Source organism: Triturus cristatus, chromosome 9 (assembly GCF_964204655.1).
Source record: "Triturus cristatus chromosome 9, aTriCri1.1, whole genome shotgun sequence".
Classification (NCBI taxonomy): Eukaryota; Metazoa; Chordata; class Amphibia; order Caudata; family Salamandridae; genus Triturus; species Triturus cristatus.
In genome coordinates this window covers 27521893-27547448 of record NC_140592.1, presented here as the reverse complement: position 1 = coordinate 27547448, position 25556 = coordinate 27521893, and the positions used below count along the sequence as shown (strand labels likewise).

Genomic DNA, 25556 nt, shown 5'->3' with positions numbered 1-25556 from the left:
GTGCTGCTGCATCGCTTTTGCTCCTGTCGTCTCCTTGCTTTTTCCTTGCTTTTTGAGTGTCTTCTTCTTGCTTTTTCTTCAATGTCACTGTGTTCTCATTGCCTTGTCCCCTGTTGTTTGAGTGCCTTCTCCTTGTTCTTGCCTCATTTTCACTGCTTTCTCCTTGCTTTTTCCCATGTTTTGGGTGCCTTTTCCTTGCTTTCCCTTCGTTTTCATAGCTTTTTCCATGTTTTCCCCTGTTTTTTTAATGCCTTTTTCTTGCTTTCCCTTCATTTTTACTGCTTTCTCCCACTTTTGTGAGAGGCTTTGCTTACTTTTGCCTCAATTTTCCCAGCTGTCTTCCTGTTTTCCCCTCATTGGGACTGAATGAATGGCTCGCCAAGAAGCAGGCAGCAACTCCAGCGCCTTGAGACCCTCACGGGTGATTTGCTGTGCTTTATGAATCCTTCATTGATTGTACAAAAGGACGCTTCAGCTTCTGCCATCACTCTAGTGATTGAAAAGGTTATGTGGCGTCTGTGATTTGAGTTTGGCTCCGCACAGTATAATGTCTTAAAGACGTCACGAGAAGTTTCCAATAAATTGTGTTGTGTAGAAATCTCCCCAAGGGGTGGGCATGAAGCGGGATGAATCTCTGCAACATAAGAATGACTGGTTTTGATTTTACGTCTGTGAGCTGGGATCCGGTCAGCTTTGTTTCTCTTTTTAGGTCTCACCTACTAGGCAGCACATGAGCGGCCTGTTGAAAGAATATTATTAGCTTACAGCGGGCTTAGAGCCCGCCCAATTCTTACCATTGGTTGACTTCACTGTCACTCATTTGCTTGCTTCTTATTCATTAGCATGTGGGCTTATCTTCCTTTTCTTGTGTTTGTCCCCTGGAGGGATTCGTTGTATCCTTCCACTGCACTCTTTTCTGGTGATATTTTGTTTCGTTTTCTTTAAGCACTCTACGAGAGTGTGAGAGTTTTCCAGCAGTCTCCCTTGTGTAGTTCCCACCTCCACTGCGCTCGCTCATATTTCTCTTTCGCTGTCTTTTTGAATCTCCCCTGCCCCCCTCCATGATGCCTGTATGCACCCTACATTTATTTTTCAGCCGTGCACATCTCCCCCACTTCCATGTTGTGCTCTCACTCGCCATTTGCTCCCACCACTTTCCTCTCTCTCCATTTGGTTCTAACACCTGCAACTTCCGTGTTCCTTTCCCTACTTGCACCCTGTGTATTGTTCCCCCTGATCCAACGCCTGTATTGCTTCCCCCACCAATACTGCTTTTTTTCCGCTTTTTTCTTTGCAATGACTGTGCACTTATACATATGCACTACCCTACATGCATCACTTGGTATGCATACAGACACTTTGCATGATCCCTAAATTGTTTGCCGTTTACGCTCGTAGCACTCAGGCATGAGGTTTACGTCTCACAGATGTACACGTCCCAAGACCGTCTCATGCGCTTATAGAGCGATCATCTCTATACCAAAGTGACTGCTGGTGCGAAGTGATGTGACAAAGATCATTAGTACATGTGTGCGACTTGTGGGAGTGCTAACAATGGAACATTCTCTCTTCCCAGGCATCACATCCCTGCAGGCGGAACCAGCTCCATGGCACGAGCAATGAATTTGAACTGGATGGCAAATGCCACCTTAAATGTTTGTGCCTGGTACGAGTTACAAAAGTAATGCCAACGCAACACAAAGCATTAGTAAATCTAGGTGAAAGGGTTTCTGTGTCCCAGAGTGTGGAAAGTTCTAAGAGAGCTCTTTGTGTGCCCTCTTACAAGAGCTTTCAGTGACTCCCACTTGCAATGACTTTGAATAGAGCTGCAATTCATTGTATGTCAAATGCAAAGAAGAGACCGCTCTCCCAGAGGACAGATCTCCATCTGAAGATCTAGACATGAGAGGTCAAAAGTAGTCTGAAGACAGCTCCGTATGGAGTTGGGATTTCAGGTGAACGCACACCGCATACTGGTGAACTAACCTACACCTGCACCGCCAAGGAGGCTTCTGGGAACTGGAGGGTGGGGGGAGCGTCTCTACAATGGTCCTCCTTATGAGAGGGGGAGATAGCAGAGCCATGATTAATGATTTCAGCCAGTATCTCTTTTCTCAGGTACCTCAAGTTTTCAGCCACAGAATGGGGAATAACTCACCTGGCCTGGAATTTCCAGGTCAAACACCTAGTTGTGGCCCCGAATGCAGGAATTTTCCAAGCACATTTTCAATCTGCTTTCAGAAAAACATATTTGGTTTCCCGGATTGCGTTCTGGACACTGATAATATCTGTAGTTGGGTACTGAGGTGTCGCCCTACAGAACAATACTCTGCCCGACTCCTAATGGGCCCGAAGTAGGGGCCTGAGTGGGGCAGTCCGACCTGCTGGCTCTTAGATCACGTTTTGACCCCTTGTTCTAATCGATTTGCACTAAAATTGTTGGAGTGAACCCACAAAGTTATTATACTATTGAAGGAATGAAGGGCAATCTTCATAAAAACATAAAACTGGCTGTTTATTGAGGAGTTCCATCCTACTGGTGTAGCGCTGATGCACTATCTTCACACTGGGAAGTCAGTTCTCAAGTCTGAAATTTTCTCTATTGGAACATCAGTCTCTCCTCTTGTTCTTCAGCTTCAGTCAATGCTTAATTTGTCAGACCCAAAGTTTTACTCAGAATTCTGTGACTAGTACTAATCAAAGCCAGACGTGCCATATACCAGGGCTGTGATATCTTGATTCCACCCCATGCCTCTTTATTCCACCACCAGGCAACCAGCCCCATTATCAAGGCCAGACTAGCCGCGACGGGCATCAGGCGTTTCCCCCAGGAGGGACCAGTTTTGTAGCAGTGCAGCAGTTTTAAAAATCAAGGGGCAGATTTATGTTTCCTGGCGCATCCCTGCAAATCAGCAAGGATGCGCCAGGAATGATGCGTCACGCAAGTTTACCCTTGCGCCACACATGATGCGCCGCATTTACAATGCGGCGCATCATGGCGCAGGAATAAACAGATGCGTGACGCATCCGATGGCGTAAGGTTGGCGCAGTGCTGGAGTTGCGTCGCAAGCGCGACGCAACTCCAGCACTGTTCCAACCTACCCTATCCCTAACATGGTGCGTCAAGCCTTACGCCTGGAAGCAGGCGCAGGGTTTTGACGCATCAGCGTTGGGAAAGTGACTCAGTCAAATCTTATAGATTTGACTGAGTCACTTTTCAGGGGCGTTCCTGCGACGGAACGCCCCCCCCCTCTGTCGACACGCCCACGTGAAACCTGACGCAGGTTTTACGTGGCGCAGGGCTTTACATCGTGACGCATCTCCATAGATGCGTCACGATGTAAATATGGCGCAACGTGGCGCAGGGTTTACACCACCGCTGCGTCACAAAAGTGACGCAACGGCGGCGTAAAAGTGGCGCATCTCCGATATAGATCTGCCCCCAAGTTCCTTGTATATCCAGCAGTTTTCAGGCAACAATAAAAGTGTCAACATAACTTTGGTGATTAACGAGCCTGTTGGAGAGAGATGGCAGTTTTGTCTCGTCTAAGGTAGTGCAGGGGGTTAAAATGCCTGCTTCAAAGAGCGCGCCATGCAGCTCACAGACCAGTATTTTATATGCATAGCTCAGTGGGTCACTGCTTTTGTACAGAGATTCTTTTGTTACTGTGCAGGTTATAAGTTTCATACGTAATCTAGCACAGTGATCTATGAACGGCCATCAAAGAGCTACATGCAAACTGCATGGTACAGGTTAGAAAGTTGTTTTTACTAAGTCTTTCATTATTATAATATTGCTAAAAAGGGTTTGTTTGGGTAGAAATACATTCTTTATTACTAAAGCTAACCCTAACCAGTGGGTTATGTTCTAAGTCTTGAGTTTGTGCTTCTCCAGAACAAGCACTCTTAAAAAATGCCCACCAGAATGGGGTCGTGCCTCCTACACCTTGTAGTGCCCTTTGTCTTATGTAACGCTTTCTATACACTGGTTTGCACATGTATGATTCATCGTCTCTGTAAGTGTGTGTTTGAGATGTAAACTAAGTGCTCCGGCACCCTTCACTGGTATGAGAGGAGCTATACAACAAATGAAATCCACACGAGAGGGTTTATGGAGAGAAGACAGACACTGATGGAGAGTGATAGTGCGGGAACCATTGAAGAGCCCCAACAAAGATTGGGGTATCCTGGTGCACAGTAAGGTCATCATTTACTATGCTTTATAAGCTAATACAAACTGAATATATAATGACAAATGTATTATAGAATGCACCATTTTCCCCTACATTTTCTTGGGAGGGGAAAGAACCCCTGCAAAGCCCCTTCTTTGTAGTGGTCAGGCTCACTCGCTAGGCACCATGCGGGGCTAGTCTGACAAACTTTGCCAGGGCTTCTTTGGGTTCCCAGTCCAGCCCTGCCTTGTATCGCACTCTTGCAGATACCCGCTTTCATCCTAGGTCTTCCTTTTTCCATCGTTTCTTTCTCCTACTCTCCCCCGGTGTGTTTTCTCTCTCTTGTTTTGGGTCACAGTCTAATGAGAAAGAATAAGCACCGCTCCCTAAAAATGAGTGGCGGTGGGCCACACCTGCAAACACCGGGTCAAATTAAGCACTGATGAGATGTCCTGCTGTACAGTAGTGGGGTTTGTTATTTAGATAAGTAATTATAGCAAGTAAATGTACATAACTAGGTGTATAGTAAAGAACTGACCATAAACTATCGAAAAGTGATACGAAAATGAGAATATTTTCTTACACACACAGGTATTGATTATGAAAAAATATATTTAATATTGCAGTAGTGGGGTTTGAACAGAGCCATTGTTTATTGTTCATCCAAGTTTGGCCTTCATGGCCGCGAAGCATTTGGTCAGCTCTGCTTTTGGGAGCACGCGGCCTCCTGGTTCTGCATCTGGTCTGTTTTTGCTCCATGGCGTTTCGCTCTTCTGATTCTGGCAAAGTGTTCATCTTTGGGAGCAAACGTTTGACAGGAGCCCATTGGTTCCAGCGTTCTCCAGTGGTGTGCATTAGGCAATGTATGTCGACTGAAAGAACTGGGGCATTTTGAAGAAACGTTCAATCCTACTAAGATGGAATGTGGCACGGAGCTCTACGTGGGTTGAAAATTCATGAGTCAACCTCACCGCAAACATGGAGGATACAAAGTAAGGACTCGATTTAACTAGTCCAAACATAGGCACCCTACTGAGAGAACAAGGTTGAAGTGAACTACCCGATCAGACCCGTGTGCCAGGAGCAGGGACGGTCTTCACCCAGTTCAATTATAGGATTCATGCTTCAAGAAACGGTGCACATTTAGCACAGGATGAAACACGTCTGTGATCCTTGAACATCTTTGAGAGCAGACAGGTAAAGGTAACACAAGCGATAGCTTTTGCCATCTACGCCTCTTGCTTGGTAGTTACAATGCGGGAAAAAATGGAAGTCGATCTGTAAAAATATGAAAACACGAAGCTGGACCGTGCCCCTTGCATCAGGGGTGGTAAAATAAATTCTCTTGTATTTACTACTGTAATGACCACAACTCAGCAGATTCCACTGCAAAAGACATACCCACCCCCGCTCCACCCATTTGTGTTCCTGTCCAGCACTTTGAGAAAGGACATTTCTATGGAATGCCACCCTCACCGCCCACCCCATTGAGCACTCTCTGGTTCAGTGTTTGCCAATAACTCAGCCATGGCTCAGAGACCAACCTGACCAAACAGAAGACCCCAACCACCAAAAACACAAAATGGACACAAACAAGGAGTTTCAAGTTTTGGGGCGAGGTTTATTCTCCTGAGATAGTGACTAAGGAAGTGGGAAACGCAGAACATTGGCCACTGTGCAGGGAATGTACTGTTTATGCGTTTTTTCTCTCTCCAACATCTGTTTGCAATAGTTTTTTATTAATCGTGCAAATAAAGTTTTTCACTTTGAACATTGACCACAATAGAATACCAGTGCCTACAGACTGCTGACACCGTGCTGGGAGCTATATAAATATCACCATTCATTCATGCCCTTTGTACAGGGTATTTAAAATTGTTGGGGTGGGGGGGGGGGGGGTGGACATGACCTAATTTCCCCCAGATTGCCCTGGTAATCCCTGCCCTCATACCCTCAGCTGAGTTTGGCCACAGGGCTAAGTGTGAAAAACAAAGTGATGGTTGTAATGTTTGAATGAATTTCAGGCAATCGTTATTTCACGCGACATTGTGCTACATCAGTTTTACACACTGTGCCACTACGGACAGGGACCAGTCATAAACAAATAGTTTTTCATCCTTCCCCGGGCAGACAAAGCACAACTTGTGGAAAGGGCCCTGGCTTAGAAAGGCGGAAGCAGTCAGGTGCGCTGACTCAACGCCAGGCAAATGTTTGGATTTCACTATCGGTCGACAGTACATGCCTCACCCCTCCTGAAAATAAATAAATAAATAAATATGTGTCTGAATGGGAAGAATGAAATACAAAGACTGCACAGGCGTTTGAACGCTGTTCAAGCCCTCAATAGCAGAAGTAGTAGCCGTGGCCTGAAGTAGGCCACCAGAAATGCCCTAGGGGCTGCCGTGCTGGCTCCAGTGGCTAGGAGATAAGCACTCTGGGGGCATCAATGCATTAAAAGGCAAAAACTAGATGAGCTCACTGTGGGATAAGGGGCGGAGCCATCGCCAGCAGGCGCTCCTGAGAGGGGTGGGACAATTGCATCAGAGGCAGGAGTATTGCCCCTGTTAATTACCAGTAATGCCCCGATTACTTACCGGTAATCTTCATTACTCCGAGTTAGTCTTCCTCGCCACATGACTAACGAAGTGAGCTTCAGCTCCACCACAGAACCCTCCAAAGCAAAAGTTAGCCTCCCATGCCTCCCATCCCTTCCCAACATGGCCGACCCCTACCCCTATGACCACTATAAGAGAAGGGCCGGCCCAACCCCAAAGCCTGAAACTACCAAGCAAAATATGAAGCCGATAGCCAGACAGGGAGGGAGGGACGGGAACTCATGTGGCGAGGAAGACTAACTTGGAGTAATGAAGATTACCGGTAAGTAATCGGGGCATTACCTCCTCGTTAGTCATCCTCGCCACATGACTAACGAAGTGAGCACATACCCAAGCCAAACGGCTTTATGGTATACACAAAACACCACCAAGGCGATGAAAGGTTAACAAAACAACTTTAATACAACGTGTAATGAAAACCACATAGTAAAAACAGGCCAACAAAGGACAAATCAAGGGGCGGCAGTACCCGCACTCAGGACCGCCTCCGCAAAATCCCCAGGAACAGAGCCCCCCAGAACCACCCGGTAATGCTCCATGAACATGTGGGGAGAGGACCACGTTGCCGCCCGGCCAATCTCTTCAGTGGACACACCCTTGAACGAGGCCCAAGACACCGAGACACCCCGGGTGGAACGCCCCTGGACAGACCCTGGGAGGTCAGACCCCTGGGCGCCGTAAGCCAGCAGGATAGCCTGCTTCAGCCAGCGACAGAGTGGAAACGGAAGGCTTGTGCCCCGACCGCACCGGGCCAAAGGTCACAAACAAGCTATCACACTGACAGAAGGAGGCGGTGCGATCCAAGTAGATCTCCACCGCCCGACAGACATCCAACAAGGACAGGGGGACGCCCACCGAGGGGGAAAAGGAAGGCAAGGAAACCTCACGAGAGCAGTTAGCCAATGAGGGAATCTTAGGCAGAAACCGAGGATCATGGCGCAGGACCAGCCCGTCCGGCAGGACCCTCAAGAAGGGGGGAGACCTAAGAAAAGACCCCAGTTCGCCCATGCGGCCGGCCGAGACAATGGCGACCAAGAAAACCACCTTGAAGGTGAGAAACTTCGGATCAACAGACAGAAGCGGCTCAAATGGCGGACCCTGCAGAGCCCGCAGGACCAAGGGAAGGTCCCAAGGAGGAGAAAGGCAAACAGCCCTAGGCCGTCTCAGAGAAAAGCTGCGCAGCAAGCGGGCCACCAAGGAATCCAGGAGGTCTAGGTCCGGACTGCGGAAGACCCGCAGGGCAGCCTACTGAGCCCTAAGAGTGGAGGTAGCCAACCCCAGTGAAAAACCCTCTGCCAAGAAATCCAGAACCCTCATGGGATCCACTGACACCGGGTCAGAACCCAGCAACCCGCACCAACGAGAAAAAGAGGACCAGTGCCTGGAATAGGATAACAAGGTCGAAGACCGCCGGGACCCCTGCAACAAAGCAACCACCCCCGGGGAACACCCCTGGGCCAACAAGGTCACCCTCTCAACAGCCAAGCCTGCAGATGGAGCCGGCGCAACACCGCCCCGGGCAGAGGAGGGCCCCGCAAGGGGAACGGGTGATCTGGAATCGGCCAGCAAGACCGAATCGCCAGCTCGCCCAGGAGAGGATACCAGGAGCGGCGCACCCAACCGGGAACCACCAGAGCCCGGTCCAAACGGATCTTGCAAAGGACCCGAGCAATCAAGGGGAACGGAGGGAAGGCATAGAGGAGACCCCGAGGCCACGGGAAGGACAGAGCATCCACCCTCCAGACCCCCGGACACGAATGGAGAGTGCAGAAGCAGGGCAGGAGAGCATTCTCCGACTCCGCGAACAAATCCACCCGGGGAAGGCCAAACAGGTCCACCAGGAGGCGAAAGACCGACGGCGCCAGGGAGAGGGCACTCAAAGGAGCGAACACCCGACTGAGACGGTCCGCTACCACATTCTCCGACCCCGGGAGATAGACCGCCCTGATCGACAAGACCGCACCCTCCGCCCAGGACAACAGTTCCCGGGACAGCAACCACAGGGAGCGCACCCGGCAACCCCCCTTGTGGTTGATGTAACACCGCACCACCTGGTTGTCTGTCCGAACCAACACATGATGACCCTGGAGGGAGGGAGCAAAGTCCCGGCAAGCCAGCAGGACCGCCTTCAACTCGCGGTAGTTGGAGGAGCAGCGTGACAGAAGAGGACCCCAGTGACCCTGAACCGACCGGGATCCCAAGGTCGCCCCCCAGCCCAGGTGGCTGGCATCGGTCGTGACAACCCGGGACGGGGAGACCAGAAAGGGAAACCCTCCGAGAGATGGGATGCCACAAGCCACCAGCCCAGGTCGGACCGGATCAGGGGAGACACCGGAACCGGAGCCTCGTAGTCCTCAGAGCGGGGGTCCCAAAGCGAAAGGAGGTGATTGACTAAGGGGTACAGGTGAAGGCGAGCCCAGGGGAGAACATTGATGGTAGCAGACATCAACCCCTTAACCCGCAGCCACAGACTCACAGGAGCACAATCCCGCCCCAGAAGAGCCCCCAGATCCCGCCACAAGACACTGCGGCGTGCCAGGGGCAAGAACACCTTCCCCTGAAGCATGTCCAACCGGCCCCCAATGAAGATCAAGTCCTGGGTGGGTTCGAGGTGGGATTTCCGGAGGTTGATCAGGAAGCCGTGGGCAGACAGGACCTCGCAGACCCTCCGGACGTGAAGCCTCCCCTTCGAAAAAGAAGAAGCAGAGATTAGCCAGTCATCCAAGTAGGGAAAGACCCTGATCCCCTCCTGGTGTAGGATGCCCACCAAGGGCGCCAGGACCTTGGTGAACACCCTCGGGGCAGAAGACAAACCAAAAGGGAGTACCTGGAATTGGAAGTGGCAGGAACCCACACAGGACCGGAGGAAGGGCTGAGAAGACAGGTGCACCGGCACATGGAGGTAGGCATCCAAAAGATCCAGGGAAGCCACCACCTCCCCCTGGACCAGCAGCGGAAGAATCTCCTGCAGGGAAAGCATTTTGAACTTAGTGTGAGGAATGAAAGAATTCACCAGTTTTAAGTCCAAAACAGGCCGAAAATCCCCAGACACCTTTCTTACCAGGAACAGAATGGAGTAAACGCCGAGTCCCCGCTGAGACGGTGGAACAGGCCGGATGGCCCCCTTCACGAGCAGGTCTTGGATGCCAGCGAGCAAGGCCGCCCTCTTGAACGGAGAGGAAGGCAGCGGGGTAGCGCGGAAGGCGCCCGGAGGAGGGGAACTGAAGGAGATGGTGAGACCCTCCCTCACGATCCGAAGAACCCACAGGTCCGAGACCGAGGACTCCCAAGCCGGAAGGAAGTGACGAAGACGGCCGCCCACCGGAGGCCCACCCGCGGGGCCAGAAGATAGTCAGGACTTGGGAGCGGAGGTGGAAGCAGCAGGCTGAGACCGGGACTTGGAGAACAAGGGGGCGCCCAGGCCGCGACCCCGATCTCGAAAGGGCGCACTCCCCCTGGGCGTGGACGAGGTGGAAAACGCCCTCTTGGGACCCGGAAAGCGGGCCCTGGACGAACAAAGGGGAGCCAGCAGCTTCCTGTCCTCAGCCGACTTCTTGACCATCTCCTCCAGGGAAGATCCGAAAAGCTTCGGTCCGGAAAAGGGAATCCTCATCAATAAGGCCTTTTGGGCAGCCTCCGCCTTCCAATTGCGCAACCAAATCTGCCGCCTGGCCTGAAAAGCAGCGCCCCCAGCCGCAGCAGAAGCCCCCAAGGTGTCAAAGGAGATGTCAGACAGGAGCCGGGTTTGCTGCTCCATAAGCGCCAGGGTAGGTACCACATCCGCCCCCTGATCCAGCAACTCCGCCAAGGACTGGAAATCCTTCAACAAGGACTGCACCGTGTAGGACAAGTAGGCAGAGGCCCGAATGGAAAAATTGGCTGCCTAGTAAGCTCGTTTGGCCTCAGCCTCCACCCGCCTGTCAACAGGGTCCGAGGGTGAGGCGTCCTCGGAAATGATGGAACCCTGCGAGGCAAGCCCCGCCATCAGAGAGTCAACCTTGACAGAAGAAGGGTACTCCTTTGCAAAGTCCTGGATGGCATAGCGCTTCGCCAGGTATCTCGGGAAGGCCTGCTTGTCAATCTCCAACCACTCCCCATCCAACACCTTTTTGACAGAGGAATGAAGAGGCAGAGACTCCGGCTCCTTATGCTGATACTGCAAGAAGAAGTCTTCTGAAAGGTCCGAAGCCGCCGGAGCTGGAAAGGCCAAGTTCTGCTTGATGTGAAGAAGGACCTCCCGCAACTCCTGACCCTGCACATAGCGCCCCCGGAGATCCTCCTCCTCCCCCTCAGCGTCAGAAACCGAAGAGGGAACCAAGAGAGGACGTTTAGGGGAGGAGGGACCCGGCACCGAGCGCTGCGCAAAAGCAGCCGAAACCACGGCTTGAATCATATCCTGAATGGACTGCAGGGTGATCGCCTCAGGAGGAGCCTGGGAGGGCTGGACATCCCCAACAGGGACCTCCCCACCTTCCATCATGAAGGAATAGCAAGAATTCCAGCACACCAGCGAGCAAGGTAAAGACACACCAGCACAGTGATACACGAAAAATGAGAAAGAAAACCCCCGGCTCCTAAAAAGGGAAAGGAAGGCGGGAGAAACACCCGGCAGGACAAGCCCCCAACGAAGCCCCGCCCCCGGGACAATGAGGCCGGCCCACAGCCGCGAGAACTAACAGCGCGCACGAAGCACCGCCGCCGGCCCCGGAGCATACAGCCCAAGCCCGAAGAGAGCACCACAGGACGCAGGTAAGCAAGCGCCACAGCACCCCTACGGCCGCTCCGGCGCAGAAAACACAGCGCCGGAGTCAAACAGGCCGGTCCGAAACCCCACAGAGCCGCCGCCTCCCCCAACGCCACGAGGGGCAGGCGGGCAGGCGAATACGCGGCTCGGGGACAAAATCATGCAAACAAGCAAAGCACCCGCCCGCCCACCATAAAACAAGGAGACAGGCGGGAGCCATAAGGAGAGTGCCGCACAGCCGCCGCCCCCACGTATACAATAAAAGGCGGGCGGCGAAGGAAATGGTACGGCACCGAGTCCAGGGAAACACAGAAGGGGACCGGAAAGACCGGCCCCCACGCATCTCCCCCCTCCCCCCCCTGAAAACCCACGGCTCGCTAAAGCAGAGCCTCACCGGCACCAAGGCAGCAGCAACCGCCACACACACCGGGGGCAACAAGCAGGGGAAACAAACAAGGTCCAAGCCCCTAGGGTCCGCTAGAGCAGGACCTCCAACCTGAGAACCAAGTACCCGCTACAGCAGGCACCACTTACCTGACGCACTCTGGAGAGACGTGTGCAGAACAAAAAAAACAGGCTTTGGGGTTGGGCCGGCCCTTCTCTTATAGTGGTCATAGGGGTAGGGGTCGGCCATATTGGGAAGGGATGGGAGGCATGGGAGGCTAACTTTTGCTTTGGAGGGTTCTGTGATGGAGCTGAAGCTCACTTCGTTAGTCATGTGGCGAGGATGACTAATGAGGAGGTAATGAACAGTACCTTAGTCCATCTCATCCTCCAGTCATTACAAATGGGGTGGTTTCGCCTAGCAACGTGAACAATGCAGGAAGATCCTGAAGACGGCCCCACCCTACGAGGGAGCCATAAAGGGGGCTTGCACTCCTGGTTCCTCCTGTTTTTTAGGTCGAGCCTGGGCAACGCATGCGCTGCTCTGCGAGGCATGCTGTATTAGAGTATCGACTTGAAGCCTCGCCCACTCTCCGCCCAGGTTTGTTATTGGCTTGTGTCATTTTCCTTCGTAAATGCTGGCTTCTGATTCGTTAATAAGCTTGTTAGTCCCTCCTTAGTACTGCCTTGTCTTCATTTGTAACCCCCCATGAGCACAGGCCCTTTTGCTTCAGTGATTACACAGTAGGTCTTATTTAGTCTGTAAGCACTATTTTCTTTAAAGAGTTTCTCTTACTGCAGGCACGACAAGCTTTCCTAGAAAATTTAGTGCACCATACACGCGCTTTTACAAAAAAAAGCAGTCTTGTTGACAAACAAATGCTTTTTTGTAAAAGCGACCTATACCGCGCTTTCACTTTAATAGCCACTGTGGACCTTTCTTTAGACACGGCTCGTCTGTAGAAAGGGGCGTGGCCTCTATTAACGTGAAAGAGCAGCATGGGGCACTTGTAAACAACAAGCATTTGCAATGCAATAAGTCTAGCATTTTAGAAACTTTGATCTATTGATATTATAAATGGCAATGCCTTTTATTATTGAAGGTTTTTTAAACAGATAAGTCATTGTCATTTACAATGTAAATAGCTCAAAATCTCGCAATTGCGAGACCTACTGCATTGCAAATGCTTGTGTTTCTTGAACTCTGGGGCGAAGAGGAGGGAGGTCCCTGCTGGGTTCGAACATTTCCCTTGTAATGAGAAGGATGAGTGACGTAGGGGTAATGCCCGATTCAGAGTTGGGTGGTAACGGGAAACCTCTGGTTCGTAGAGGAAGTTGTATTTTATCTGTTCCGAGAATTATCTACCACTTTGGAGTTCCATGCGCAACACTAACCTTTCTGTCTTCCTTTTCATCCCCTCCTTTTTGTTTTTAGATATATTCTATGATTTGAAGTTCTTGTGAAAAAAGTAGTTTAGCCAAAACCGCTTTTAATAAATCAAATCACTTGTGCAACCCTCTACTAGAGGCAGTTCCAAAGAATGATTCTCCACTGTTGTACAATTTTCCAAAGAGGTTTTATCACTCGTGCCACAGATCAGAGGAATTTCTGTTGCTGCAAAGCTGTAAAGTCCCTTCTTCGGATTCCACCAGGATGAAACTGTTCACATTTAATTGCAAGCTCAAGTGAAGGGGGGATAATGAACAGCTCACTTTGGAATTCTGTAGCAGCAAAAGAGATCTCAGGCTTCACACAGAGATTAAATAATTATTACAAATAAATATATACGTGGGGGTTCCTGCCACCCCTTCAATAGACCTGGTTCCTTCTCCATTAATCCTAACCCCATCATGCAATTCCCATCCTCTCAGTAGCATCACACGAGAGGGCGCGCCTTCCCACAACACAAAAGCCAAAATAAAAAAAAGGTGGAGAAATAAGAAATTTACATCAGTCTCCAAAAAAATGGCTAATAGTCCCCACCGAACAGGGGCAGAGCATTGCGGAAGATGGGACAGAGCAGGACTGGCTGGGAAGGAACATTGTGGAAGATGGGACAGAGCAGGACTGGCTGGGAAGGAACATTGTGGAAGATGGGACAGAGCAGGACTGTCTGGGAAGGAACAGGACCGGCTAGAAAGACAGGGTCATGGATAAGGACATGAGGACAGGCAGTAGGACAGGAGGGGATCATCAGAGAACAAAGCAGGAACACCGCGTCAGAGGGGAGAGAAGAAAGGCACTGGCTGACGAAGAGGACAGACGCTCAAACCAGAAGAGAAGGAAAGAGGACAAGTGGGAAGATCACAAGAACAGGCTGGAAAAAGGACTAGGGGGTTAGAAAAAACATGCAGAGGACATATGAAAGCACAGGACATATGAAAGCACACGGCAGAAAGGTGCAGCAAAGAGCACTTTAAGTCACTGCTAGGACTACCAGATGAACGCACGTCACAGAGTCACAACTTTTGAAGTCCTTGGTTTCATCTTACAAATCATTGTATTCAGGTGTGTAAGATGGATAGGGCCAGCAGAACTTAGCCAACCCTACAACTCAGAACACACTGATTTTGTTGACTGAAGGGTCAATAATAAAAGATTGATGTCCAGGTGACCAGCAGTCATTTGGTAACCCTGCTCGTGAGCGTTCATTGTGTGATGTATAACTCTGAAGTCACTCTTCCTGTCCGCAGTGCCCACCTCCACCCTGTGATGCCACTACCACTCTCTGATGGCCCAACCATTCGTTGATGTCCCTCCCACCCTGTGACCCACCCCGCCATGTTAACCAACCATATGAAGCCCCTCCCCCACCCTGAAGACTATAACCCTCCTCAGCCAGCCTCGTCCCAAGCTTGTAAGGCTTGCTTGTCACTTGGTTCAGAAGCCCACACTATTACAAGCCTCCAAGGTGCATTCTGCCCAAAAATGTGACAGAGGAGAGACTGCTTTGGGTGTCGGAAGAAGTGCCCGGGAGTGAACAGAGCAGAGTATTCAGGGCTAGAAAAGTGCCCAGGAGATGGACTCGGAAGCAGGAAGGGGACAGCATGGAGTCCTTAGGACAGGGAGGACTGAGTTCCTGGTGGGACACAGAGACGACTGAGGTCATTAGGACAATAAAGAAATCTCCCACTTGCAATAAAAGTCCAAGAAGTAGAAGGCCAACTTCCATTGCCCCCTCACACAGACCCTGAAAGATTCCCCCCTCAGCACCAGTCACTGCTTCTTCTGCCCATACAGGGGAGGGAGGAACAAAGCTGCCTCAAAACAAGTACAGAGGCACCTTACATGTCTCCAATTAATAAATAAATATCACAACTCAAAGTATTTATCACGTGGCATGCCTCATCAGTTCTTCCACTGCCTCGTCTTCGTATATTGGGGGAGGAGAGCTTTGACACCAGAGCCAATCAGAAAGCAGCAAAAAAAAAACATTTGAAAACCCCATGCAACGAGACTGGTTTCAAATTAGAGCCCACAGCAGTGGCATGAAAGGCAGATCCATCCAAACGCCCCGCCTCGCGTGGTGGCACTTTTCACACAGGTGGACCCCTGGGTCTGCACAGAGCTGCGGCAGCCAGAAGTCAAGTAGTTTGCCCCACATTTCAAGGGCACGTCCTTCAATCACACCATGCTTATCTCCACCAGCAATGAAATAGGACTGGCCAGGCTAGGGTCAACGACGAAAATTAGGGCAAGATGATAGGATGTGGACAGCTGCAAAGGAGCTCTCCACAGACAGACACTTTTCAATTCTTCAAGTCTCAAAGGTTCTTATTCTCTTTTCTAATTTACTATGTCCCTCCTTTACTGTCCTTTCCCTGTCGCCGCTCTTAGAAGGACAGCAAGAGACAGCTTCCAGAGATGGAAGTTGCCGTTTCAAATGCCATCCCAACTAAGGTCGCGTCGCACTTGCTCGTAGATCTAAACATTGTTTTCGGATTAAGAAATGAACTACGAAAGTGAAATAGTTCCGTGAGAACCAAAACTATCATAGAATCCAATGGGTCTTTCAAGATTTGGCTGAGATGTGGTTCTTTAGAAAGAGAGGCGCAGAGGGAGACCTGCAGAATCCATGGAGACTTCTCGTCTGCACCCCCTCTTCCTTCGAAGGCCATTTTAAATCCAGACGTCTTGAGCAGGCTCACAAGATGAAAGGCAGGGCGTGCAACTACCGCCCCTTCATGAAGCCATCAAGCAGCCGGTCACCCTTCTCGGACATCCAGTAACCTGCCATTGCCGCCACAGCGCCGATGAAAATGGTGGTGAAGACCATGTCCCCTTTGGCGGCCAACGTGGCCAAGGCGCAGACGACCACGCCGAAGAACATCTGCTGCAACACGACAACCTCGTCATCTGTGATGTCATCAAAGAAGCCTTTTTCGCCCGCCTCTGTTAACCAGTTGAGGGATAGAAAGAGACAGGAAATAGATATACGTCAGTCATAACCAAAACAAAGTCATCGCCTCCCAACCCTGCCCCTCAAGAGTCTGAGAATTCTCAGGGACACCCTTTGTGGCTGAAACTCTCAACATAAACTCCTGTCCCTGATGAACACACAACAATATGACGCACACATTGGACTTATTGTTACAAACTGTACAATGCACTCACGGCCAAGCCTATCTCCTCCACCCACAGTTTCCTAATTGAAAATGAGTGCATTTATCATGTAATAAATATATTTATTTATTAATATTACACAGTGGTGGGCCTGAGACTGTAGTAATAGATACGTCACACTTTCCATTGCAAAGGAAGAATATTCCAAATACATTTTGCCAGATTAGATAAAATCATTGCAAAGGAAGATCGAACACTCATATAGCGTACAAGTGACAAAAGCGCAGTGTGATGTCGGACTACGACCAACGATCGATATTATGTTAACACAGTAAAAAGATCCTGATCCTCATACCAACAAAGGAGAATACGTTCAATTTGATTTCTTCCCTTCAAATGTACCGTGCGGTTTAACCTGGGAAAGTCATTTTTGATTCTTTAATAACTTTGGTGCAGTTTGATGCATCTGCAAAACACTTTCAAGAAGAAGAGTTCATCTCCTTCGGCGCCTTCTTGGAAAGTTTCCCGCCTGTCTGTCCCGATGGCGCAAAGAAATGGGAGGATTCCAAAATTGTGATTTCCCAAGTTCATTCCCAGAGCAAAGTTTGCTCTCCGCTACATAACTGAATTACACCAAATATGTGACAAAGTGAGAATTTACTCAGAGAGCCCGCTTTTTGTTATTTGGTGTAAATCCGTTCAGCCATTACTGAGATAATAGCATTACAAAAGGTGCTCGGTGGGCATGAAGGAGTTAACTGTGGGGAAACGTTAGAAATAGCTCGACTGATGTACACTGTCAGCGGAGAATTGATCCAAAAAAGCAGATCGGGTTTGTCCCCAGAGTGGCCCAGGCCACCAAGACACATCAAAAGTAACAAGCTGGGATAGGAGCCCCGAGAGGCTTTTGTAGCACTCTGTAAAGAGCGGACAGGAGCACCACCAACAAGAGGAGACGCTTTCAGGGCTGCCAGGAGTGTAGCAGCCCCCACTGGGATTTTAATGGTCACATTAAGTCGCTCAGGGGTTGAGTTGATGACCCCAGGCTCATTGAGCTGGTTCTTTTGTATGAAGGGTCTGGAGTGTCGGGATCTCCTGTTGGCGGGACCTAGGGCTGCCTTTGCAGCAAAATAATAAATAACATTTTTTTTAAAAATAACACTCCGGCACATTGCATTGGAATGAAAATGCTTTACTTGCAATAACATTTACCGGACACTGACATATTTTGAAATGCTCTATTGACATTCGCAAGGATAACAGTGTGCCATTACCTGCTCTAATTAATGCATTTGGAAGTTGGTTCCATCCATAGCAGTTTTATTGGTGCAGCAATGGCTTATCAGGACACGTTGCTGCTTTAGTTAATGTTGTGACACCCTGCCTAAGCAAATAGGCTGCCTTTTGATAGTTGTGCCCTGTTATATTTTTTTCTAGTAGATGTGGGCGTTGTGCCTCCAAGTTTCAGGGCCTGGCAGCCAACCACCTCCTGCACACTGCCAAAGGTCATGCCCAACAGGGTCAGTGGAGGGTTGGCAGCAGGTCCCCGAGGGGGGAGGGTGTATGCTCAACTTTGAATGTGATTTTTTTTTAAAACAGAGAAATGTACTGAAATAAACAAAGGTTAAAGTGATGCTCTAATTAAGTATGGTATTCAGATCTTAGTTTACGTTAAAAAGCAAAAAATAAATAAATCAGAAAGTCACTGAAAAAAAATCAACGTTTTAAAGTGATGTTATAGTTATGTGCTGAAATTAGATAATAACTAATATTTTAAAGACTGAAAATCCATTGTAATTCACCAGTTATAGCTAAGTGATCGAACTAGGAGTTGCGCCTACTGCTATTCACATTACTCTACAAACCTGTACATCATTTAAAAGTAGAAAGTTGTTAGTAAAGGGCCTATATTCATATAGATCATAGTTACCGTGCGCATGTGTGGGTGCATAAAATGGAAATAGCATAATCCTTGGAGACGAGTGTGGCGGTGCACATTGCAAGTTATAGGGTGCACCGTTTACAAACCAGTAAGGCTTAGGGTGCAAGTACTAGCCCTCATTGAACAGGGTAAAGGCTGCGATGTGGGTCGCAGATGCACGCTCCAGAGAAGGGGGCGGCTGAAAGAAAACCCCTGTTGAAAAGGAAATCTGTGAGAAAGGACAAAGCTTCTTCTGACAATAGATTGACCAAGAATGGATGTCTGAGCAGGTGTCCATGTTAAATAGTTGGAATACAGTACTAGAGACAAATTCTATGTAACAAGGACGTTAAAAGGGAGTGGATGTTTATTTCCAGAACTTCCTCGAAAATTTTGAGGCTCTGCAGATTGGTGAATAAAATAGAGTGTAGGCGTGTCCCACCTAGAGTTGGTTTAACTCACACTGGGGTTGTTGTAGGCATGGCTCTAAGAGTGTAAATCATTATTTCCATCTCAGGAACGTGCTTAGTATGTTTTACCAAACTATGGAGAAATGTCCATAGAGCCTGGAAGAAGCTGCCTTTTCAGTGACAGTGACAAATGCAGAACTGTCACTCTCTGGACTTAAAACTGAGGGTCATGTGAAGTCTAAGAGGGCAGGTCCATTAAGGAGAACAGAAAATTGGCCTCAGGTATAACTTGCTGAATCACTTCAAGTCCATAAGCCCTACAGGAAGGTATAACAATGTTGGATGATGTAATCACTGATGTCATTAGTGATGTAATGTGTGAAGTCATATGCAGGGAAATGGCGGGGGCGCAAGTTAATGATATCTGAGTAAACTAAAACTGGTGAATTTTAAGGGCTTTTAACTATACATTTGTTATTTTTAAACACTAACCATAATGTCACTTTTGCATTTTCCTAGTGAGTTTCCTTTTTATATATATATATATCCACTCGAAATCAGCTCCGTTTGTATGGACCCCTGGCGCCTCTTCTTTCGGTGCAGTTCCACGGCAGAGCCAAAGCCGTCAATAATTCATCAACCAAATTCCTTTGCAGGAGAGTCGGAACGCACTCACAGATCCTGTATTTGTATTCCAAAATTTCTTTTATTTAAGCCATAAAACCCAAAGTAGATCGGAAAGAACCAACGCGTTTCGCTATCAACCGATAGCTTGTTCACGGTCAGTTTCCCTTTCAAAAAACAACCAATAAAAACACAGTGATGCCAAGACATGTGACCGCTGATGTCACTAGATTATTGCCCCTCGGGCTTCTGGTTATTGTAGTCTACAATATTAGTACAACCATTCAAATTGAAACAATAACAGTGATTTTGGGTAATTACAGTTTCAGTGGTTGAAAAAACACGAAAGGGGTATATAAAGACACTTCGCTCTTTAAACAAAAATTGCCCATCTGTGTAAAAGGATTTTTTTCTCTCTTTTCACTTGTGCTTGTTGGTACCATCTATTACTAGATTGTGTTCAGACAGGCCTGTAGTTTCGGTTTCAACGGCACGATGACACATACAATGTATGTATGGCAATAAATTGGAATTTGATGTTTATGAATTAATGCCCCCCGGTGGGCTTATGTGTGTCGAGTGTACATAAGTGATGTTGTTACCCCAAAAAGTAACTAATGTTTTGCTAGTGTCCCCATTTATCCTCACATCGAGTGTCCTCATTGTGGGGTGTTACTGTATTAGTTGTCTGGGCTTGAATGGTTGACTAGTGGAAAATTATGCATATGTGGTGACAAGGGCCTAAAACCACCTCAACTTCCTCTCAAGGTATCAAACACAGTATAGTTGCTATGGCACAAAAACTAGGTTCTACAGATGTATATACAATTCTTCGCTCTGGTTAAGACCCCATGGTGTTTAGGTTCGAAAGTTCAGAATTTGTCGCGATTCTTCAGGGACCCCCTGACAAAGGCTAGGGGGTCAGGAACTCTCTACCCTGCCCCCTTTTCACGTTCGCCACCTTCCTTTTTCACTCTCGCACTGAAAAAAAACAAAATGGCGGCCGACACTTCCTGATTTCGACCGATTCGAACGTTGACTAACATGTAACCACCAATCAGAATTACGCTCGCGCACGTTAGGGTGCTCGCACGGTGCGCGCACCCTGCGCGCATATAGATATATATATGCTTTTAAATGCTATTTTCTCCGGAGATAATGAACAGATTTACACCAGACCTGCAAAAGGCACTTCCTTGACCTTATGGCTACCTCTCTGCCAAATTTCAAGTAATTCTGTTCAGCCGTTCGGGCTGTAGCTGTGTCTAAAGGTCCTATGGAAAAATGCATGGGAAAAACGCGTTTTGGGACCCCCCTTTTATCTCAGCCCCCGCTTGACGAATCCCCCCGAGACTTTCAGGGTAGGAGCGGAGCGTAGCGCCCCACCTATTTTGAAAAATTCGCGAGGATTCGTCGACCGGCGCCAAAGTTATTCAAAATAGAATGTTGCGGATTTCCTATGGAAACGTGGTCCTAACTATAACTACCTACTGGCGACCGCCAGTAGGTAATATATATATAAATATAAGCTAACATTGTATTACCATAGGTAACTAGAGTGTCACTTTAACTTTTGTGTTTTTTCTGGAGTTTATTATTTTTTTTTTTTATCATATTCACCCCCGACCATTTACCCAACCCCCTCAGACAAACACTAGCCAATGCCGTCGCTGCGCAAATTCTTTGGCTGTGTAAAGCAGGGGTTTGGTGCAGGGCCTGGCCTCTGACTAGGCCCGGCGCACAACCCCACCCACAGCCAGCCAATCCGATGGACACAGGTGAAGACCCTGCACTCAACCAGCTGCTGGTTGAGTGCAGGGTCGTCATAAAAAAAACACAAAAGTTAAAGTGACACTCTAGTTACCTATGGTAGTACAATGTTAACTAAAGCGGCCATAATGGGCTTGGTAATATGCCGCAGAGAATTCCAATAGAAGCCCAGGTTCACACCGGAACATGGGCTTCTATGGGAATTCTCTGCGGCATATTATCAAGCCCATTATCGCCGCTGTAGCGGCAGTTTTCTGCCACTAAAGCAGCGATAATTTTAACGCCGTTTCTTGATAATATGCCCCCAATATTTTTACATTTGTTTGCGGGCACTGTTGTACTTGCCATGTCAGTTTCACCCCCATAGTACAGTGCAACCTTCCTTGACAAAGCTGGCACGGTACAGCAGTATCATGGGACTGTAGTCTGAGCCGCTCACAGGAGCGCTGCAATACTTTACGATAGGGCCGCACTGGGTCCCATGGGAGTACAGCGGTACCCGCGATGCAAAAAAGTTTTGTTTAAAAAATGTTTGGCTGCTGGGACGCCCCTTATATTATTTTGTAATAACAGCCACAACATTATGTCCTCTGTTGCGGCCACCCAATCAGATGGCTTGGTCCCACAGTACCAAAATGTCCAACGGATGAAAAAGGTCCCTCAGCCAATTGAAAGGTCCTGTTTTTTTTGTGAGTTTGATACTGCAATACTTTTATGGGACCAGTGGTCCAGATACACCTTTTTAACCCCTTCATGACCACCCCAAGCAGCTATTCAAATGCCGATTTCTCGAAAAAGGCTTAATTAATCGACACCAAATTGCAAAAAGCCCGTTGAGTAAAGCGGCAACATTCTGCCAAAATGAGCGCACTTGCCTTCAGCCCTTTTTCTTGCCTCAAAAAGCAAATTTTGGCATGGAAATTAACAAGGGAATTCAATATTTTGGGGCACATCTTTTTCTTGCCCCCAACTTGAAGGATTGGAGCAAATAATTCAATGAATAAACCAAGGTGAATTAATGTTTTTTTTTGCAGATTTGCCAAACTGCACTAAAAATGCTCTTCCTATTGAAACTCTGAACTAACTAGGACTACACAGAGGTGATCGTGTGTGTGTGTGTGTGTGTGTGTGTGTGCGTGTGTGTGCGTGTGCGTGTGCATGTGCGTGTGCGTGTGTGAGTATATATGTGTGTGTGGTGTATTTCTATAACAAGAACATTAAGTTGTCCAGGGGCCCAGGAAGAACCTCTTTGGAGAGGCAGAGGCATAACAAAGGCCACTGCAGTGCGGGGGACCCAAGCTCCAGGGGCCCCTCAAAGCAGTACCCTGGCCTTACAGATCCTGAGAAAGTCCGGAAAGGGGCTCCTCCATATAACTTTGCAGGCGGGGAGGTCACCTCAACTTTTGTTACTCCACTGTGGGGAGGGTGTCAAGAAGAGGTCAAGACAAAGACTTTTGATCAGAACTTAAGTACAGGTCTGAGGTTTTCCTTAGTGAACAAGGCAAAACATGATCAAATATTGCACATGGACAGGTCAGCCCGGGAGAAAGGTTTACCAAACAGCACAAGGCGATACCATGAGAAAGAACTGTATGGCTCAAAAATATTTTTGCAACGGAGTGTGTAGTCGTAAAGTAATGAAAGGAATAGGTCCAGTCTGCAGTGACACACGGGGTGTGTACAGCACGGGGCATAAACTCACCATCGGGGCTGTCCTCCACGCACCCTCCATCTTTCCTGGAATAGCCCTTTTCACACGCACACTGGTAACCACCATCGGTGTTGACGCAGGTCTCGTGGTACCCCTTGCAGGCGGGCTCTTCAGCAGCACACTCGTCGACATCTGGGGGCAAAGCAGAAAGGGGCACATGGTGAGAGGAGGCAACGTTCTTCTGGACTTTACTAAGGTTTTCCAGGAGTATTCCCAGAAACCAACCACTAGTCAGGTTTCCAGGTGGGACCTGGAAAACCCTTTTCTAAATCTAAAATGCCCTTGTGTGAAATGTGAAACCTGAGGTTGCAGAGTATTGCGCTTTTTGGAGATTCAAGCTCACAGCAACGTCCTGATGACATGGAGCCACAGGCAGTGTATAGGTCTGAAATCTGTTGGGACCATCTCCTGCGTTTATCCTTCTGGAGCTGAGAAAATAAATAGCACAGAGTAATGCTTCCTCTGGCGTTTACAACCAGGCGAATGCTCTTATCATGCATGCTATATAGCTTGGGTCCTGAGAGACGAGGCGCTTCCAAGCATCTGTTCATGGGCACGAGTATCGTCATCCACTGGGGCGCACACACAAGACACTCCCATCTTCACCTCATCACCCCCTTGACCTCCTATAGAAACATACCTGTCATCTCACTCAAAATCTACATGCGTCACTCGAATTTGGGTGTTTACATGCTTTAAAAAAAGGGAAAAATACAAGTTGACATTGCACACATGGTCTACGGTGACTGAGCAGACCTATGTATATTGCGGGAGGCACTGCCATCCATGGCTAGAAACAAAGGAAGGACAAAGAGCAGCCCAAGACCAGCCTTGCTGATTGCCATAGAGCAGTGGTCTTCAAACTTTGTAATGCCCCCCTCCCCCTCCTTCCGTGGAAGAAAAAAAAATTACTACCCTCCCCCTTCAATTTTTCACAATTATTCTATTAAACTGGCAATATTTAAATATGTGTAGACTTATTTAAACGTTGCAGTTAAGTTATTTTACCGTTTTACAAATGCAATCAAATACATGATTGCCAAACATACCATTCTGGTCAGGCTGGTCTTTCTAACATGTAAAAGTATCCACAGTGCGATTATTAGAAATGGGGGCGGGGGATTTGAAGAATATTTGGAGTCCCTTTACTTTTGACACCTTCCCCCAGCCAGGATATAAATGACAAAAGAGGTTAGTGATGGCCCATTACAGAGCGCCTCACTGCCGCTCATTTTTAGGTCTCGCCTGAGCCAGCGCGCATGCGCTGCTCTGCGAGGCATTCAGTAAGGGCTTTTCAACGCTGAACACACACTTGTGTGTGTGCTTAACCTGCGATTGGCCTCTGCATGTGTCTTTCTAAGAAAGACAGCACACAATTGGCCCAAGGTGGGTGCATGTCCCACCTTCTTTCTGCCCTGGCCTAGGGTGCTCTGGAGCGAGCATTAGCGCCATCTGTTTCCAATTATCGCGCCCTCGTTTGCGTTAATTGGAAACCGAAGGAGCTCGTGGTAGCGTGCGTGCGCACAAAACTCCCGGGCTTGTTTAGGACTTGTGCCCTGCTTCTATCTTTCTTCGTTTTATTCTCTCTGCTCCTACTTGCTTTCCTTCATCATTTTTCTTCCATTGTTTCCTTCCTCTCGCTGTTTGGCTTTCTCCGACTCTCTCCTTTACTTCACTTTCGCTGCTCTTCACATTTCGGTTCACCCTTTCTGCCTTCCCTCCCTTATCCTCGCTAGCCTTGCCTTCACATCCAGGACACATCTCTCTCGTAACAGAACGCGGCCCGGCGGCTCCATGGTGACTAAAGCAGAGCGCGCTTCAGCCTTGCAAGGCTCGAATCCCACGCGTAACCATTCTGCACCCTCGGCCTGGACCCTCACCCAGCACCATGGCACGTGTCAACATGGACGAGTATTTCCGCACCGCCCTGGAGGACAAGCTGTTAGTGTAAGAGGAAAGAGTGGGGTGTTCTGCTGGGGGGAGGGGGAAGCGTCACGTGGGGACATGTCCACTAGAGAAGTTCTTTTGCAGGACGTGCTTGCTTGCTGCACAGCGATAAGTAGTCCCTTTCACAGTTTTTTGTCAGGGTTCTATGGATCCCTCGGGGATCTGGGTCCCGGTGCCACTGCACCAGGGGCACCAATGGTAGCTACGCCCCTGGAAGGGGGTGGGCATGTTGATAGGAGAAGGCTCTGCTCTGTACAGGAAGGGTGCGCAGTGCTGAGGGAAACAACAGTTCTGTAGAGAAGAGGCGTTAGCTAGCTCTTCCAGACTATTGATAGGAAATACTAGCTACAAAGGTGCTCTCTGTGGTACATACTCTCTCTACGGAGCGAGTGTATTTTGGGGGCGTGCGTGTCGGATAGGAGGCACAGGATCTCCCCCCATGGAATGAACTGCTGTTGTTGTACACACTACCAAAATGAGACAATTATGGGTGGTCACCCTACTATAAACACTACTGCAAGCAGCAGGCAAGGCGTAGGTAAGGTAGTGCATCCTACTGCATGAGTAGTGGAAGGGATGTACACTACTTCAAGAATCATATAAGATGTGCACACTACAATAATGGAGTGTACACCATCAGAAGAAGCAGGAAACGTGGTGTGCATTTCTGCAAGTCTGCAACGGGGGAGTGAGA

The 25556-nt window shown here is 48.7% G+C and overlaps 1 protein-coding gene across 1 annotated transcript in view; it reads right to left on the bottom strand.

Annotated features, from left to right (window-relative positions):
- Nucleotides 1-13388: 13388 nt before the first annotated feature.
- The window catches only part of CRELD1 (CRELD disulfide isomerase 1), a 121529-nt gene continuing 109361 nt past the window's right edge, over nucleotides 13389-25556 (bottom strand). Inside the window, exons 10-11 of the mRNA XM_085624290.1 lie at nucleotides 22907-23047; nucleotides 13389-16308 (exon numbers count right to left, since the gene is read on the bottom strand). Of these exons, the coding sequence (XP_085480416.1) occupies nucleotides 16088-16308; nucleotides 22907-23047 (362 nt within the window). The 3' untranslated portion in view covers nucleotides 13389-16087. The remainder of the gene's footprint in view (nucleotides 16309-22906; nucleotides 23048-25556) is intronic.